Source organism: Pinus tabuliformis, chromosome 2_2 (assembly GCF_031772625.1).
Source record: "Pinus tabuliformis cultivar Carrire ecotype Pingquan chromosome 2_2, CPIR1, whole genome shotgun sequence".
Lineage (NCBI taxonomy): Eukaryota > Viridiplantae > Streptophyta > Pinopsida > Pinales > Pinaceae > Pinus > Pinus tabuliformis.
In genome coordinates, this window is record NC_142300.1 from 1,213,095,883 (window position 1) to 1,213,115,853 (window position 19,971).

General features: G+C 39.5%; 1 protein-coding gene across 1 annotated transcript in view; it reads right to left on the minus strand.

Annotated features, from left to right (window-relative positions):
• Window positions 1-370: 370 nt before the first annotated feature.
• Window positions 371-19,971, minus strand: part of PDK (pyruvate dehydrogenase kinase) — a 95,060-nt gene continuing 75,459 nt past the window's right edge. Inside the window, exons 6-7 of the mRNA XM_089405993.1 lie at window positions 1,379-1,589; window positions 371-1,074 (exon numbers count right to left, since the gene is read on the minus strand). Coding sequence (XP_089262119.1) covers window positions 1,016-1,074; window positions 1,379-1,589 — 270 coding nt within the window. The 3' untranslated portion in view covers window positions 371-1,015. The remainder of the gene's footprint in view (window positions 1,075-1,378; window positions 1,590-19,971) is intronic.

Sequence of the window (19,971 nt, forward strand, 5' to 3'; positions counted from 1 at the left end):
TCTTATAGCAGTGTTTTGAACTAAATTGTTTTAATACTGAATATAAACATGGCCAAGTGGCAAAATGAGAAAAAACAATGAAATGGTGGGAATATCCACTGAATGTCTCAATTCTCATCTTCATCAGTTCCACTCGTAATCAGTAACCATTTGGCTCTCATGCCTTGAGGGGTGTTATTATGTGTTTGTCCTGCACATCCTGTTCTAGCCTGACCAGTGTTAGAAGAACTCTGTTCTCCAAACTTGAACATGCAATATCAAAAATAAAAAAGATAAACTTATCAACCTACACCATGTGTGATAAAAAATTTAAGTCCAGACTGGCTTCAGTGATTCTAGGATATATCTAGGAAGAATGAAAACAGAGAGAAATCATGAAATGTGAAATTTACAATGAAGACCACTTGGAAAAAAATAGAACCAGAGGGACTCTAGTGATTTTAGGTTACATCTTAGAGGAATGAAAACATAAAGAAATCATGAAATGTGAAGATACCCTAAAGCATAGCAGAATATCTGCTATGAAGACTCTGAACGTTGTAAATGGAAAAAAAGGCTTGCAGCCACTCAGAAAGTAAGTCTTTCTGGCCTGCAATATATGTACAGGTACAATAATTGTTTGACATTCTGACCTTATGATTCAATTGGCAAGCTCACTCTCATAAAAGAAAAGGCCTCTCGAGAAAGAGGTGCATGCCAAAACCGATCCTAAAATTATGATAACTCCTGCAGATCTTTGCTGTTTGTTCCTGACAATTTGTGCCTTAGTGTTGGCAAAAATTATGTTACAAAATAGAAATAAGGCATTTTTATTGCGTATCCTCCTTAGATAGGCATACTTCATCAAATCCAATGACCCACAATACTAAACTTTAGTTTCTCTTCAGCTGTGAATCAGATAAGCGAATGACAGCAAGGTGCTTCCAAAGATATCTGCCACTTATTTATTGACAATATTTCGAGGAATCAAGTGGTAAAACACGAGAATGGCATTGTAGCATCTGCACATTTTCTTTTAAGGCAACGGCTCCTGTACATTGCCAAGCCTATTTAGGTGCAGGTAGGCATCTGTCCCTGCAAACGAAGCCAAGTAGAACTAATTCAGACAAATGACAAAAAATATATGCTAACTCATGCAAAATAAAGAGGTATTGTGACTCTCTGTCATCTTTACTGAATCAGTGTAAAAAAACATATTTGTGCAGGAATGCATAATTTCAGTTGCAGTTACCATTTTTCTTATTTTCTTTTTGTTAATAAGGAGATTGAGGGTTCAAATTTTTGCTTTCAAAAAAACAGTACTCGTAAAGGAATTGTATGGACCAGTAATTGTTAAACTATTACTTTCATAAACAAGTTCTTTCGATGGAGAAATTACCATAGCCTTCCATGGAAATAACCTGCAATTCACCTCCAAAGTATCTTGCATAAAGTCTACTAATGGGAAGACCATAACCATAACCAGCCATAATGCAGGGCATTTCCAGTATCTGCGGTCCATATAAGACTGGAGTCTGTGCAGTACTATAGAAATATGTCCAGATTTTTGGCAGTCCACGCCTGGGAATACCACCTCCTTCATCAGAAATCTGCCACCGTGAAAGGGAAAAGCTAAGCACAGCCTCAGTATAATCGCTACAATTGCATATATTATTAGCAAGCAGCATAGAAACACAAGTAACGACTTGTTCTTCTAGAATTAGAACACAAACACACAATTTGGTAAAATTGCCTGCCAGCGAAAGTACAGTCTTTGACAACAAGGGAAAATATGTGTAGCAAATTGCAATACAGCAACATAAATATCCTTCGAAGTTTTCTACAGCCAGATTTGAAGATTTCAAGTCAGAGTGGCAGAAGAAAATTCAAGCTCGGTGTTCACTAAAATTCTATAGTTCATAATATCATTGTGAAGCAGATTTGAAGAATTCAAGTCAGAGTGGCAGAAGAAAATTCAAGCTTGGTGTTCACTAAAATTCTGTAGTTCATAATATCATTGTGAAAAAACCCAACGACTATGATGTAGCAATGTAGTACTAGGAACGACAGCATCACGGAAACCCCACTTGGCGTAATATCTTCTATTGTCCAAATTTTGCACTGTCCGTCGAGGATTAAGATTGCAAATAGACCAGTTAGAAGGCCTCACAAAAATATGAAAATCCACACATTTAATCTATTAATAAAACTAAGATCCAGCTATGGAACTGAACTTCTATATCTGATATATTGTCCCCCAGTTAATTTACTGTCTTGTCATGCAGCTGAGGAATCTTCTGACCGTATATTGATACATTGTCCTGCAATCAATGTTGCAGAACTTTTAATGAGACAGGGAGGATGGTTTAATAATAGTTTGGATCTTATAGGTAACTGGGAGAAAACAAATTGTAAATCTTATCTGAAATGGATCCATATGGTCTCGCATATTTTAAACTTTGTAAACAAAACAATATTGCAAAGTTTGTCCAAAAAGTCATGGAAGATGAAAAGACTCATCTGATGGTTGGCCTTTGAAGAAAATTCTTCAATTTATCACTGGGGTTTTATCTACTCCCAGTTATCCTTCACTCTGTCATTGATATTCTGAGTTGACTTGAAATGTGAGCCATAGAAAGCTACATCCAGTATGAGCTGTAAACAGTATGCCTATCTGTCCTTCTCACCAACATGGATCATCCGTGAAAATATATTTTCATTGCCTTGCTCTGCTAATTATCAGCAGGAAAAATAAAAGCTCTATTTGTGTGATGGGTCACCTTGCTGGTTACTTGCTTGTGGTGCCCAGCAAATCTATTCTGTCTTCAGATCTGGTTTTAAGATTTGACTGGTTGGTTTATCTGCCGTCATGCCAAGGCCACAGCCCATCAAGAAGGAGAATGCACTTCAGTTGTGTTGACTTAAACAATGCACTAAGTGTTTATGAAACAGCAATCACAACACTTGATTAACAACATGCATCCTCCCATTCACAATACGAGCAAGCAATAAAACAAGCCTTTAATCATACACAACGCTCTTAATTCTGTCTTACCAGCTGGATACATATACTATGTTTATATATTTGACCGTACATACTGTAGGGAAATAACTCAACATCTATTTGAGTATTCTAGCCCAGAGCTCTAGTCAACACTTAATTCACCATTTGAAGGAATTTATAACCATACAAAGAACAGCCTCCTATATGGTTAATGAATAGCTGAAGTATGTCTCAGTTTTGTAATATAGAATGCGCAACATTCAATCGGATAATTCACTACCTGTTACATAGAAATGCACAGCACTGAAGCCTTGCATCGTACCAGCAATTCAATCTAATAAAAATTAAGGCTGAAAGTTTAACCCAACAATCTGATATTTAATAACAAGGATTTCCGTAGGCAGAGCCAAAGTTTTTGGGTCAGCACTCAATTAATTACATGTATCTGCACCTCATACGACTCAATGTGCTGTTTAAAGTTTAAACAGAGCAAAACTATGGCAGAATATAAAGCTGAAGTCTGCCTAGATGCTTTACTGTCCACATACCATCCAATACGAGGAACAGTGTTGGTGGAAAGGCACAAAACCATGGAGAATGCTATCTCAACTCTATATGCAAACTTATCCATTCCTGCAAAAGCTTCTAGAGTCCTTGCAAATTGCTTCCACGGCTGCTAATGAACCTTCCCTTCTCAAGACAATAAGAATCATAGTAGGCTTTATTTGTGGCACTTGAATCACTTTACGTGGCTCAAGTCTTTATGCCCCGTTCAAGGAACCTAAATCCTTCTTCTGTCCCTTCCCAAGTCCTTTCTTACCACATTTCCTCGTCTTCCCAATGAGGGCTAGGTTCCAACTCTCTTTCATTCTGGATAAAGGAGTCTCTACTAATCTCCTCTTAGATGAAATCACCACAAAACTTTTGAAATGTAGGAAGGTTCTCCCAAGCATAAACCACTGAAACAAACATATGAAGGATGAATGGAACCCATTTATTGCTATGGGCACTGTTACCCCTCATTTCAGCATGGGTACATATGATCATTTCTTCACTTTTCATAACACCATTGAAAGTCTAAACTATGCAAGTTACAACCTTGTAGGCCATGTGAGATTTTGCATTATTGGTCAGCCATGGCTAGTCCCTTTAGTTCCCAACTTCCCACTCTTATGTCGGGTGTGTGTTATATTCTTTCCCAAAAAATTATTTTATGCAGACCCAAACATGGTGGGCAGACCTACCCATGGTTTTGCGCAGATCCGGTCAAGGGAACTACGGTTATGTTCTAATCCAGGGTTAGTGGATTGGGGTTTATGAATGCTTCGACATGTATATATATGTACTGTAACATCAAAAGGAATATAATGAAAAATCAATCTGGTATTCCTAGTTTTGGGATCCAGGGGAAAATCTCTGTGTATATTTGTTTTATGTTCTCGCCATTGTATATTTTTTTGTTTTAAAAATTCGTTTACAGGGAATTTATGTACAAGGTTAAAACCTACATCTTAGTTCCTTTTGTCCTTGATAGGATTGGAAGACTCGGAGTGTATCTCATTGGGCCTCATGGTTTATGGGAACCTTTGATTATGTAGGGGTGATTGCAGTGGTAGGGCTAGTCCAGTGCATGTTGTGTGCACCTATGTCTTACCACATGGTCATGTGTCATAGTGTTTGTATGCATCCTTGGCTTTGGTGCAATAATCATCAAATAGTTCTCAACATCGCAGTCTCAGAGTTCTTAGCAGTTCATGTTTCTTGAGGCAATTCACGTTTCCCAATGCATGTGGTCCCGAGGTCAAAATGTCATGAGGTTCTTAGATTGCTCAAAATTAAATATAGATAACATGCCATGTAAAAAAAATTGCAAAGATGAAGGCATCATTCAAAAAATTACAGTGAAAGATGGCCAAGTGACACATGGGGCATCTAGGTGGCAGAATAAGGTGAAGACTTGGAGTACAAAGGAAAAATTTACGTCAAAATTTATCCAAAACATTAGTAGGACAAAACCTTGTGGCAGATTCCTCAAATTCTCAAGGGATTTGGAGTTCTAGCAAATGAGCCATCCATGCAAAGATGGACGTCCTACCTTAGTGCCGCATGGGGTCAAGATAGCCATTGCAAAGGTCAAAACTAACCATTGGGACTCAAAGGAACATTGAAGATGGTCAAGAACTCAAGGATAGACGAGTCATCAAGTTAGAAAAAGCAATGGCATTGAAGATCTAACTCCATGGAGCAATTCGACCCCCCTCAACTAGTGGTTTGGTCTTCCAAGTGGAACATTGGGTTTGTTATGGTCAAGGCAATGGAATGTTGGAGCAAAAGTGGACAAAAACAAAAAATAGCCATTCCAAGAAAATTCATTCTCTCTTCCAACAAATTAAGCCACTCTTGGACCAAGTCAAGCTTCTCTAGCAAACTGACCCTAGTCAAGCAAGTTGAGCTACATCACCTAGTCGTTGGGTCAACTCAAGCAAGTCATTAGGCCTTTTGTGGTTATTGTTCATCATCATATGCTTCTCCAAGGTCAATGCAAGGGAAACGGTCCCTCCTCAAGTCCTTTCATAGTCAAATCAAGTTAGGTCGAACTCCTTATTGTGGACAATTTGTAATAAAAATATTTTCTCATGACTAACTTAACATTTGGTTTGTGCATGACAAGTTGGAAAATTATTTTTTTGAGAGACAAGACCAACTAGCTGTTACTAAAGAAATTATGTAAGTCTAACCCTCTCATTTTGGTGGTTGTTGAACTATGAAATCATTGTATGCCATAATAGAGCTTTGCCATTTGCAAACATTGTGTACTTTGTGGATTGATTTTTTCTATACTTCATCTTTTTAGCACTGGGGGTAATCGTACATGTTGCCAAACAATCTAGCAGGGATACCTAAGGGGCAACTACTAGACCAAATGACAACAATGGGGCAAAGACCCACTATCACCTCAATCAGTGTCCCCTGCTCTTTACAGACTTTCACTGATGGGAGGAGTCCCGGTAGAAAGAAAATCACTTGAATGATAGGATGAATGGCAAGGTATAACGTGATTTCCAAGGCCCATTGAAATGAGAGATTCAATTAATGGTTCGAATGCTTAAAGAAAAGCTAAAAGACTCCCCAAGAAAGACCTATGAAGGATGACCTCGAGCTTAGGAATATTCAATAATGATGAATGCCTAAGATCAAAACTTCCAAAATCCCTCACTTGTGATTGATGTGTTTATACTAGGGTTCAAAGTGATGCAAGGATGGCTCATTCAATGGAAAGATTCAATCAAAGTGTGAGATTTAGGAGAAGCTAGGGTGACTTTCCACGAAAAACCCCTTGAGAGAAATATTATAAGAGACCAAGGGTTGAGAGATATATGGATGCCATGGTAAAGGTTCATCCAATGATCAACTATAGTTACGAGAAAAGGTCTTGAATGATGAAGTACAAAGTGCAAACCTTCAAGAAATCCCCCAGTCAAAGCAGCTTCAAGGGTTCCCACTTGGTGTGATAGCTAGGGCATCCATTTATTTGAAATTCCACCCTCAGAATTCATCCAAAAATAGAGGATGCCTAGAGGAGACATAAATAACGTAACTTGTCCAGATGGAATCCTAAAATTCTTCCTCCCTAAAATTTCGCACCAAGCCCTAGAAAATCTCCTTATCGATACTTGTAACTAAATTTTGGATAAATCACATCAATAAAATTTGATGGTTGACGTTTCGAACCTACTAATGAGGTTTATCTTTAGGACCAAGGTGAAAAACCGATCTACCAAAAGGAATAAATAGCAGAGATGCACCATGTTCCAAAATTAGCCATTAAAATTTATAATATAATTTATTCAAAACCAAAGTTAACAAATAGTTATGGTCAAAATATAAGAAATTATAAATAATTTGGTCAAGGTATAAGAAAATTATTAAAATATTAATAAAGTAAAGGAAATTAATTGTTAGAATTATTAAGAATCAAAAATAGGGAAAGAACAACCAATTTAGGGATGAAAAAAAGAGGTGAAAGAATGATATTTCGTTAAGTTAATGTGATCACCAAGGATCTAGGACCAGTGCCTAGCTATCGGGAAGATTGGAGTCAAAATGATCAAGATTTAGGAACTTTGCTCTTCAAGGAGGCATAAAGAAGCAATTATGCTCTCTATGGATGCAACTTCACAACAACCTTAGACCTTTATACTTCAATGGAAATTATTATGGAGTTTCAAGGAAGCAAATGCAAATTATCCTCTAGGAACATTTATTCATTCTTTATCCAATGAGTAACACATGCAAAAATCTCCAATACTTTCAATGATTCCACTAATTCACATTAAGTAGGGCACATTATTTCACCATAAGAAAATAATTCCATGCATTAGACATCCATTAAAACAAAAAAATATAGCATTATATGACACTTACAAGAAAAAGAAGCGTATATCCATCCACAGTTTTGCTGATAAGAAGGCTCCAAGAGAGATAGAGAAATCTTTCCACACATCAAATTGCATTTATTCATCCAAAATCATTCCACAATTGTAGGTCTGAATTCTTTAGAGAGAGATATCTCAAATCCAAGTGATGATGTTTAGCAAATGAGGCTCATTTCTAATTTATATGAGCCTCCAATAGTTCAAATGGGTCCAATTAGCCTAATGAGCCCCTAAAAATGACTCTAATGTGCAAAATAACAATAAAATTGGTGAAGTCCACCAAATACCTCAAAAGGTACATAATAAGCCCCCCTAATAAGGCTGAAATGATAGAATCATGGTGCAAAGGGCCACTGGAAGGCCAATACATGTACCTCATGTGTCGTAATGAAGAACAGGGCTCTAAAAATGATGACCAAGGGGTTGGCCCCTTGGTTTCCAAGAAAAACATCTGTGGTGCTCCCAAGTGGTTGTGGGGGCACAGTGAATGGTCTTCTCCCACTGGATCAACATGTCGATACTCCATCTATAAGGGCTAGAATGATGATACAAGCCCTCCTATGTCTCCCTAGGTGAAATAAAGCCTCATCTGGGCCTTGGATCATATGCCATGTGTTTGGTGTAAGTATGTGGTCGGCTGGGTGATGTGGTCCAAGTGCATCATCATCATGCATGAGCGGGGCATGAGCAAGCCAAATGTGGTGTTGAAGAATCCCATGGCATGGAAATCATTGTTCTACTTGTGGAGGAGGCCCACGGCTCTTAACGCTCACCCTACAAGTGCCATCATGACCCTCTGGATGGCCTGGATCCTGTATAGGGAGGCAAAACCCACGACGAAGACCCACCTGCAATCCTGTATAAGATCCAATGTGTCTCCTCACCTTCCAATACAACAATTCATTAGTGCAATTGAGTAAATGAGCTTACAAATCAGGGGCCCAAGTGGACACTTCATAGTGGCATGCCCTTCCATAATGGGCTTTAGAATGTACAAATGTCCCTAGGCTCAAGAGGGAGGTTAATAAAGGACCCTATTAAGTGATTTCAACCTCTAAGGGAGTGATAGGTCCATGGTACATCCATCAAATGGAAAGTGTCATGTGTGTTGAAAAATGTAACTAGGATAGGTCTTCATAATGTCCTATGTACTCTTGATCTTTGTATTTGATGTAAAAGAGAAAAGAAAAATTATTATTATTATTATTTTATAGCATGGGTTTCATACTCTGGGTTAATTTGTTTTAGGTCATGCACCCATTGTGTGCTTCTAGGAAGTTGTCATAGAATCAAAGAAGTCAAAGAGTCATTGTCATATGTAAGAGACCCTATTGGGCATTTTGTATCAAGTCAAAATAATTTATTTGAGTCATAAATTGTGTCAAAATCCCTCAAAGACCAAGTTGGCCTGCAAGAGGACAAGTCAGGCTCATGATGACAGTTCGAGCTCTAAGGAAAGTGTATATATAAGTGCCATCAACCTCATTTGAAGAAGGAGTCCAAGAAGTTCGATCTCAAGAAGGAAAACAAGAAAAAGGAGCAAAGAAGGAGAAACACGGAGACAACAAAGAAGCCGAAATCTGAATTTTTGGGTCCAATTCTCTCACACGTGTGAAGAGATTAGGGCATCAATCTGTTGCAACAAAGATCAAAATTGTAGTCATCACAAAAGGTCGAAGATTGGGTTCAAAAAGGATCAAAATGGAAGTCGAGTTATCAAGGAGAAAGTACCACCCTAAGCGAAGGAGAGAGAAGGTCAATTTCAGCCTCTAAACCACTCACACGTGCGAAATTGCAGAGATTGCATGAGGGCCGAAAAGTGGAGACCTAAGGCAGTAGCCAAAATTCTGAAGGAAGGTCGAAATCTGAAGTGTTGAAGTAGTTTGACTTGGGTTGACTTTATGAAGTACAAGCTCATCAAAGGAGGGGTTGACTTGGTCTTGGAGGGGTCTTTGTTTTGAGTCTAATAGGTATTGGAATTCGTCATTTGAAGATTCTATAAGGAGAGAAGAATTCTTGTGGGTTTTCCTCTCAAGGGAGAGGTTTTGGCCCTAGCTAGTAGCCCATATCTTGTGTCCTCTTGTTCTCTTGATCTTCATAGTTAGGTAGTTGTTTGATGATATGAACACAATAATAATCAAGTGAAGAAGAAGCTAATTACAAGTACATCAAGTTAAGTAAAAGAACATCACAAGAAGTTATCAAAGTAAAGAGAAATCACCCTAATCTAGCTGCCCTAGATTTCTCAACATGGTTTCAGAGCTAAGGTGACAAGAAGAGGCAGCTTGAAGATCATTCAATTGAAGAAGGATACATAAGGGCCAAGCATAAGAAGAGCATCAAGGAAATCAAATCATCAAGGAGAACTACGAGAATCAAGGAAATCTTAAGGCCCTATCATTTTAAAGGAAGAACTCTTGGAAGGAGAAGACCTCAAGGACCCTACCTCTATTCAAAGAAATAAAGATTGTACATATTTGAAGTATTTTGTGAAGTTTACACATTCTATATCATCATCCAAAGAAAGCAAGAAAAGAACTTCATCATCATCAAGGAAATCAAAGTGATCTCCCTCTCATTGAAGAAAGGATCACACCTCAAACATCTCTCCTTATATTGAAGAAGAAGCATTGTCATTCTTGAAGAAGGAAGATCATCATCAAGGAAGCATCTAGTGGAAGACACCATCAAGGAGGTATCTTCATTTGACAAGTAAGTACTTTATATTTTATGTCTCAATCTACAAACCAAATGACTTCTTTCTGCAAGGAGAACAATAAACTTGTTGGGACATCAAACTAACTTGCATGGAAGAAGAGAATAGATTTTATTCTCATGGAGAATAAAGTTATTGAATATGTCAAGTGCTCAATCTCCAAACCACCACAAGAGCAATCTCAAGCACTATCAAAGCATACAAAAGGCGAAATAAGGGCTCAAAGAATCCTCATTGAATCGATCAAGGATTCTATCATCCCCTACATAGCAAAGTTGAAGACATCAAAAGAAATATATGACAAGTTGATGGAATTGTTCTCTGTAATTACTGCAAGGGAAATAATATCTTTAAGAACCGAACTATACAAGATGAAAGTATCAAGGGAAAAAGGGGTAGCGTCATATCTCATAAAGGTATCTCAAATAAGAGATCAACTATAAGAGCTAGGAGAAACTATGTCAGATCCAGAGATGACCACTCTTGTACTAATGCATTACCAAATGAATGGGGACACTTTGTATAAAGGATCTATGGAAAGAAGGAAGCCACTCCATTCAGTGATCTGTGGTCATTATGAAAGATTGAAGAAACCATATTAAAGGCAAAGAATGATAGCAAACTCAAACATGTGCAGTTATGACAAGGAGAAAAGGGAAGTTTTGGAAAGTTTGAGCCTTGAACGAAATTTCAAAAGAAAATTGACATGTCTAAAATCCAGTGCTATGAATGTAATGAATATGGGCACTTCAAAAGGAATTGTCCTAAACTCAAGAAGGGCAACAAGAAAAGAAAGGAAAGAAGTGAAGCCCATGTGACCGAAGAAGTAGAAGAACCAGAAGAGAAGAAATCAAAGAAGGAAGAAGTAAAAGAACTCTACTATTAAAAGGTCTCTCACATACATTTAGTTTATTTTTCAATATATAGAAGTTAGCAAGTCATGGTAGGAAGCATTACAATCATGATAAGATGCAGTATAGCAGTATTGAGATGACATCATATTAGAAGCATGGAAGGATAGCCGAAGTAGCAGTTTGTATGGTTGAAGCAAGTCATCTAGCAAGATAGGAAGATAAGAGTTTGTCACACCTCATCATCATTAGAAAGAAGCATTTGCAGAATAAGGATCATCAAGATCCTCCTTTGGAATCTTTGTTAAAAGGTTCACCTCTACTTAGAAGAAGCAAGTGTCACACAGATAGTCTACATTCCACCTAGTGTGGGATCCACAATTTAGAAGGATGAAGGTATGGTGATAGAGAAGTGCAACATGTCAAGTTGGTTGAAGCATTTTCATCTTCAAGCAAAGAAAAGGGAAGTTGTTGAAGGAAGCCTAGGTGACCACATGTAGGACGAGGTATGCATATATTTGTTATCTTTAATAGATGGATAAAGTCATGTCATTACTTCATTGCAAATAGAATGTTTAATGATTAAAGAAGGGACCCTTCGTTATGAATGATACATGAAGGCATGAATACAATATGCCTTGAACTCTTCTATATGATGACATGATGGAATCAACATTACATGACCTCATGAAGAATATGAGGTGGTTAGAAACCATTGTTCCTATAATGAAGGAGCTATGTATTGAGATCCCAAGAAAAGAGGTATATGGTGAAGCTGGAAAAAGAGTTTGAAAGATGCACCTATAGTCATTTGAGATAAGATGAGTAATCAACATATGATAAAAATTAGAAGGATTAGCTATGACGTCTCCATGGAGAAGGTATGAAGACCCTGATATGTAAGATGAAGAAGGAGGACTTTCGTAGTGATGTCTTGGAGATGGATTCATACAATATGCAGGATTTTGATGTTGCAAAAGATGATATAATGATGAAAGGCCATCATGAAGAGGTAATTATATTTTTGAAGTTCACTTTTTGATTTTTTGAGCATCTAGTTGGGTTGGAACAGGGCTACTAGAAAAAGGTTGTAGAAATTCACCTACAACTAGTACACAGACTTGGGTAGAAAACTCTGGAAGGAACATGACTTGGAAAAGGTAACAGTATGAAGGTTAGCCAGATGATGACGAAGAAGGTCACTTCCCGATGAAAAGAAGGATGACATGACTATTGGTTCAACACTATGTTTCGTTGAAGGGAAGTGATGTAGAAGATGGTCGAAGCCCTACGAAGAAGATGGCTCCATGATGAAGTTGAAGTTCATCCATGGCATGATGATGCAAAAAGGAGGAACCCTACAAGCAGTTGATAGTACCATGATCTCCACCAAAGAACAAAGAGTTGTTGTTGGAAAAAAGTCCCTAGTTAAGAGGTAGCTTGGGTATATTCCTTTTATAGGAATGAATGGATCCTCCCTAGTTGAAAGGGAGAGATAGACACATCATTCTTGTCTTATTAAGAAAGAATGGAGGATTGGGTAAGCATCTGAGACTAATACCAATACTCTTTGAGGATGAGGTAAGGCAGCCAATAGGTAAGAGTAGTCAAAGAGGAAATTCCTTGAGGATATGTAACTCCAAGACAGGAATGGTCCTAAAAGGACATACCTTGAACATTCGGATGGGGTATGTGCCTTCAGAGACAATGATGAAGGTGTCTATAAATCATTGTCTCCCCAACATTGTGCTCTAATCTAGTGGAGAGATAGAGTTGTTAGTTAAGGCCTTGCTATATGACAATGTTGTTTGATATGATTAGATGCATTGATATAAGCTGATAAGATAGCTTATGAGATGGCTTACCAATCCAACTCTTCTTATGAAAATTCTTCAGTATGAGAATGTCCATGTACCGTGTATGTATTATGAATACCTCCCTAGTTAAGAGGGAGTGTTAAAAATGTAACTAGGTTTGGTCCTCATAATGTCTTATGTACTCTTGATCTTTGTATATAAAAGAGAAAAGAAAATTATTATTATTATTTTATAGCATGGGTTTCATGCTTTAGGTTAATTTGTTTTAGGTCAAGCACCCATTGTGTGCTTCTAGGAAGTTGTCATAGAGTCAAAGAAGTCAAAGAGTCATTGTCATATGTAAGAGACCTTATTGGGCATTTTGTATAAAGTCAAAGTAATTCATTTGAGTCATAAATTGTGTTAAAGTCCCTCCAAGACCAAGTCGGCCTGCAAGAGGACAAGTCGACATCATGATGACAGTTCCAGTGCCAAGGAAAGTGTATATATAAGTGCCATCGACCTCATTTGAAGAAGGCATCCAAGAAGTTCAATCTCAAGGAAGACAAGAAAAAGGAGAGAAGAAGGAGAAACAAGGAGACAACAAAGAAGCCGAAATCTGAATTTTTGGGTCAAATTCTCTCACACGTGGGAAGGGATTAGGGCATCAATTTGATGCAGCAAAGACCAAAATTGCACTCATCACAAAAGGTCGAAGTTTGGGTTAAAAAAGGATCAATTTGGAAGTCGAGTTATCAAGGAGAAAGTACCACCCTAAGCGAAGGAGAGAGAAGCTCAATTTCAGCCTCTAAACCACTCACATGTGCGAAATTGCAGAGATTGCAGGATGGCCGAAAAGTGCAAACCTAAAGCAGTAGCAGAAATTCTGAAGTAAGGCCGAAATCTAGAGTGTTGAAGCAGCTTGACTTAGGTTGATTTTGTGAAGGACAAACTCATCAAAGGAGGGTTTGACTTGGTCTTGGAGGGGTCTTTGTTTTGAGTCTAATAAGTCTTGGAATTCGTCATTTGATAATTCTATAAGAAGAGAAGAATTCTTGTGGGTTTTCCTCTCAAGGGAAAGGTTTTGGCCCTGGCTAGAAGCCTATATCTTGTGTCCTCTTGTTCGATTGATCTTCATAGTTTGGTAGTTGTTTGATGATAAGAACACAATAATAATCAAGTGAAGAAGAAGCTAATTACAAGTACATCAAGTTAAGTAAAAGAACATCACAAGCAATTATCAAAGTAAAGAGAAATCAGCCTAATCTAGCTACCCTAGATTTCTCAATAATGTGAAATAATAGATATCATTTTTGGGATTCAACTGCGTTAAGTAAGTCATTCAAACGTATGACCATTTCCATGAGAGGTAGTCGTAACTGACTAATTTCTCATGATTTTTGAATAGTTCACTTAGCACTCATTGCATCGGGTGATGCTCATAGGGGTGAAGAAGTGGGATTGAAACTAGTGAAATGTGGAGAACGAATCACATAGCATCAATCATCACTTCCGGGGCTTGCACCCGGTAACCAGGACTTCCCAGGAGGTCACCCATCCCAGAACTCCTCTGGCTCAAGCGCGCTTAACTGTGGAGTTTTTCCCACAATCAAGCCCACTTAGCTTGCTACCCCATTTGCTACCCCATTTGCTAAGGTTTTGCAAATGGGGTAGCAAGCTAAGTGGGCTTGATTGTGGGAAAAACTCCACAGTTAAGCGCGCTTGAGCCAGAGGAGTTCTGGGATGGGTGACCTCCTGGGAAGTCCTGGTTACCGGGTGCAAGCCCCGAAAGTGATGATTGATGCTATGTGATTCATTCTCCACATTTCACTAGTTTCAATCCCACTTCTTCACCCCTGTGAGCATCACCCGATGCAATGAGTGCTAAGTGAACTATTCAAAAATCATGAGAAATTAGTCAGTTACGACTACCTCTCATGGAAATGGTCATACGTTTGAATGACTTACTTAACGCAGTTGAATCCCAAAAATGATATCTAATATAATGCACTGCGTAAATCCCCCATACTTAAATTCAAAAAGAGTCAAGGGATCTCTACTTGAATGGTTCATGAGGCACAATACTTGCTAAGGTTTTGCAAATGGGGTAGCAAGCTAAGTGGGCTTGATTGTGGGAAAAACTCCACAGTTAAGCGCGCTTGAGCCAGAGGAGTTCTGGGATGGGTGACCTCCTGGGAAGTCCTGGTTACCGGGTGCAAGCCCGGAAGTGATGATTGATGCTATGTGATTCGTTCTCCACATTTCACTAGTTTCAATCCCACTTCTTCACCCCTGTGAGCATCACCCGATGCAATGAGTGCTAAGTGAACTATTCAAAAATCATGAGAAATTAGTCAGTTACGACTACCTCTCATGGAAATGGTCATACGTTTGAATGACTTACTTAACGCAGTTGAATCCCAAAAATGATATCTAATATAATGCACTGCGTAAATCCCCCATACTTAAATGTGAAATAATGACAAAATAGAGTGGGGCAATAGGAAAGTCTCCAAGCCACATGCCATGGTACAAGGGTAGCTACAATGAGGGAAATCCACACACGAGTGTATAGATGTAGGAGGGAGCAACTGTGGTACATGAGTTACCCCGACCTTTGTTTTTCCACCCTTCATATGTCTTTTGCCTTTTATTGATTTTTCTTTCTTTTAATTGTCCAGGGCTCCAAGGAATGAGACCATGATGTGTATAATATAGCAGTGAATACCCCCTTAAGGTTGGGCAATTCATTACCCACCAAGGTTTGGGATAATCATGGGTTCCTTAATGATGTAGGGGACTCACATAAGGGCCCATAATGATAGGGGGTCGAGCTCATGTTTGACTTTTGCCCACGTGCTAAATCTTTATGTCCCAACCATCTTTTTCATTTTATGTTACATTTCCTGTTGTAAATGGCCAAATTATGCTTTTACCTTTCTTTTTCGCTGCATCAACCTCTGGAGAATCATTCCAGGCTTGACCCAGAGTGTGGACAAGGGGAGGGGGAGGCTAACTCCTTGTGGACCCAATGGATAAATGTGGACTCGGATGGGAAATATGTGAAAAGGGATTATAATGAGTGGAGGGGAGTGATGTATGTCGTGTCGAGAGGCGGGACCACGCAGCCAAAATCAGGGTTTCCCATGTAGTGCCACTACTAAAGCTAGTAGCCAATAAAGGAGATCTCAAAGGTCTAGGATACAAGACTAACCACCAAGTTAGACAAGGGAGCAAGACTATAGACCAAGCCCATTCTTTCCATCGAATCCCTCCACTAACCCATGTCCAAATGTGTCCATGATAAGTAAGCAAAAATACCCAATTATAGAATGAAAAGCCATACCTTCGGGGTTGGAAGGCCCACCTTCAACAAGTTGTTGGATGATGATTGAAGACAAATCTAGGAAAAATTTTCTCCTATGGTTGTCACCCACTGGTGGTGGGTAACATTTGGCTCCAATTGGGACATGAGCTCTCAGTAAAGTGCACGAACATACTTGAATAGGGAGGTCATGAGAACACCAACAATCTCTTGGGATCGTAAGAACTGTTACCTGCACATCAAAGACTAAGCACACGGGGAAACATGTTTTTATTGCATCTTTTGATCGCCCATGCTTTTGTTAGGCCATAAAAATCAACAAAAATAAAATTTAATTCTAAATGCACTTTTAATCTAAATGCATCTAATCCAACAGGATAATAGAATATGAAATTAGTTCTAATGCAAAAACCTACATGCAATGCATCCTACTCTAATATGTTAGTTTTTGTAGCATCAGATGTGTTCTAGCCACGAAATTCGGTGGAGAGGCTAGAATATATGAGATCTCCAAAACCCATAAATCTTTTCTGGAAATTCGGTCTAGAATGACTTAATTATATTATTAACTAGTTTTTAAATATTTCCTAAGTCTAAACTTAGGGAATATGGTCAAGGTGTGAATGATCTAGAAATTCACACGAATCGACTTCAAGATGATCCTACCCATCGATTAAGATTTAATCTTGGCCATTGGAGTCACAACAGAGGATTATACGAAGTCGATGGGCACTTGGAAAATACACTTGAGCAGTTCGATTTCCAGAGTAGCAACAGTCAGTTGCCGGAGAGAGAGCTAGAGATCGAAGCAGTGAGAGGGGCAGAGACATTGAAGTCAAACCAGTATTTCCAGATTCGGCGAGTGCATTTGCAGAGAGGCAAAGAGTCACAGAGAGGTTGACGCTGGGGCAGTGCAGTAGCCTCTAGAGGCAGTTTCGATTTTGCTGGGGAAAGCCGAGTTTCAGTGCTAGAAGTTGGACAGAGGTTTTGGAGGCCAGGAGAGACATTTTCCCAGATAGCAGCAGACTAGACGGCTTGAGGAGAGGTTGTTCCAGACTAAGTGCAAAAGGAACTGCGTTAGGGTCACGCAGTGTCCACGCAAAGCCAGTTTGGATGGCTCACTTGGAGCTGAGGTCAGAGCCCGGATTTTCCTGTGGGGTGAGGAAATTTCCTCACTAGATTTTTGCCAATATTTTCTCTACAAGATTGCCAATATTCGGCATCCAAATTGTACTCAGATTATTTCACTGCTGCTTAATAATAAAACCCTCAGTTGTTGCACCGGTTTTCCCAAGTTGGGTTTTTCCGGGGACTTTTGTCCAAAAATAATTGTGTTATTTTATGTGTGTGCGCTACCATTTCTTCTAGCGTTTATTCTTCTGCAATTTTATTTGTGTAGGTTGCAGTGTGATTTATTATTTTTTGTTGTAACAAATAGTAAATAAATTGTTGCAATAGGATTCTAGTTTGGAATTTTCACATGGTATCAGAGCGTAGATGATCAGCCGGAGAGCTCAGAGGCAAGAGAGAGAAGGAATTTCGCTGCTCATTGTGGGAAGCAGGTCGAAATTACCAGGGGCAGTGCAATCACTTTGCCAAGACGTCAAGTTACTTGAGGAGATTTGATTTTTCTGAGTGGGGCAGAAAAATTCGATCTCTCTAGATTAAGGGATTCCAGAGGCAGAGGGAGCAGCTTAGTATTTTCGTGGAGCAGATCTCTAGCTAGACACAATGGTTTTTGCAGCAGTTTGCTAGAGCAAAACCAATGTCAGGTGGAAGGAAGAAGAGCACACACAGAGGGAAAAATTTCCTCAGGGAACTTCTAGTCTCAAGAAGTTCAATTTTTCCTTGCAGATCAGCAGTCGTTGTGAGCAGATTTTCTCACTCCAAAAGGGAGTGCGAATAGCTGAACAACAGCTAAGCAGAAGGAAAGAGGAGATTTTCGACATTTTGTTGAGATGGCCATTGTTGGGCTTCATGATCAGGATAGGTTGGATGGAGCTTCCAACTATGTCATCTGGAAGGCAAGGATGTCCTTCCTTCTAGATGAGTTTGGCCTGAAGATGTATATTGATGCAATGGTAGCAGTTCCCCAGGATGCAGACCAGCTGAAGGAGTACAAAAAGGAGATGGCACGGGCTAAACGCTTGATCCTAGATGGTGTCTAGGATCATGTGGTTTCTCACATAGCTGGCAAAAATACTGCCAAAGAGATGTGGGATGCCCTCTCTACACTATACCAGGGTACTTCCGAGCAGCGGAAGATGTACCTAGAGGAGAAGTTGAGGTGTGTCAAGATGCAAAAGGGGGAAGGCATAGACCCCTTCCTCACCAGGATTCCAAATATCCAGGACTAGCTTGCAGCTGTTGGGGCAACGCCTAAACCCATGAAGCTAGTGCAATTGGCACTCAACAGTGTCTCCGAGGATTGGCAGGGATTCGTCCAAAGTATTTTGGGTAGAGATACATTGCCAAGATGGGACATGACGTGGGCTGATTTGCAGCAGGAGGAATTGAGACGAACTCTTCTAAAGAGCTCCATCAATGGCAGCAACAATGGATCGATGAAGGAGGAGGAGAATGTGGCCCTCGGATCAAAGGTTCCCAATCAAGGATAGGGGGAGTAGAGGAAGAAGAAGAAGGACCTGTCAAAGGTCAAATGCTTCAGGTGTGGTGAGCTTGGTCACTACAGTACCCAATGTCTTCTCAGGAAGAAGGACAAGGAAGAGAAGCAGGACCAGCAGGCAGCTTCAGCAAAAATCGATAGGCTATCCTCCAGGCTGGAGGAAGACTTCGCTATGTTTGTTGATACACCTCCAAGAGTGAGGTGGGGAGATTTGGTGTAGCCCCATAGCGCTACAAATGGGCAGGATCCTTGAGGAGTCCACCTCATGGATCAACAACTTGTTACGGGGGCCCACAATATTCAGTAGCAGGATGGATCAGTGACAGTTGTGCAGTCAGAGACTGAGTGACAGTTGCAGAGACTAGTAGCAGTCAGATGTTGGGGAGCGCAGTGCAGAGTGCACAGTGCAGAGTCGGCAGCTACACAGTTTCTCTAGTGACAGTGCAGATAGCAGTTAGAGACTCGAGACAAAGATGCATCATACTGATCACAGTTGATTCAATGTTTTGGATGCTTTTCAGTTGCAGATGTTGCAGTTGCAGCAGCAATAGATGAGAGGGAGTTGCAATGCAAATGTAGTGTTGGCAGCAGTATGGCAGTGTCAACAGCAGCACAGATGCAGCATGTATCAAAGTTGCGCAGTGGTTGGTGGGCAGCATGGCCAGACATCAACAGCGTGACAGGGGATGATGCAAAGATAGGGTGTTGCTACAGGGGGTGCAATAGCACTAAAACACATTCCTCGCTAAGAGGGAGTGTTAGTTTTTGTAGCATCAAATGTGTTCTAGCCACGAAATTTGGTGGAGAGGCTAGAATACATAAGATCTCCAAAACCCAAAAATCATATCTGGAAATTCCGCCTAGAAATGATTTAATTAGATTATTAAACACGTTAATAAATATTTCCTAAGTCTAAACTTAGGGAATATGGTTAATTAATCAAAATTAATTAAGTCAAGGCATGAATGATCTAGAAACCCACACAGATCGACTTCAAGATGATCCTATCCATCGATTAAGATTTAATCTTGGTCGTTGGAGTCCGAACAAAGGATTATAAGAATAAATCGATGGGCACTTGGAGAATACACTTGAGCAGTTCGATTTCTAAGCAAATCGATTTCCAGAGTAGCAACAGTCAGTTGCCGAAGAGAGAGCAAGAGATCAAAGCAGTAAGAGAGGGGCAGAGAAAGTGAAGTCGAAGGAGGATTTCCAGATCCAGTGAGTGCATTTGCAGA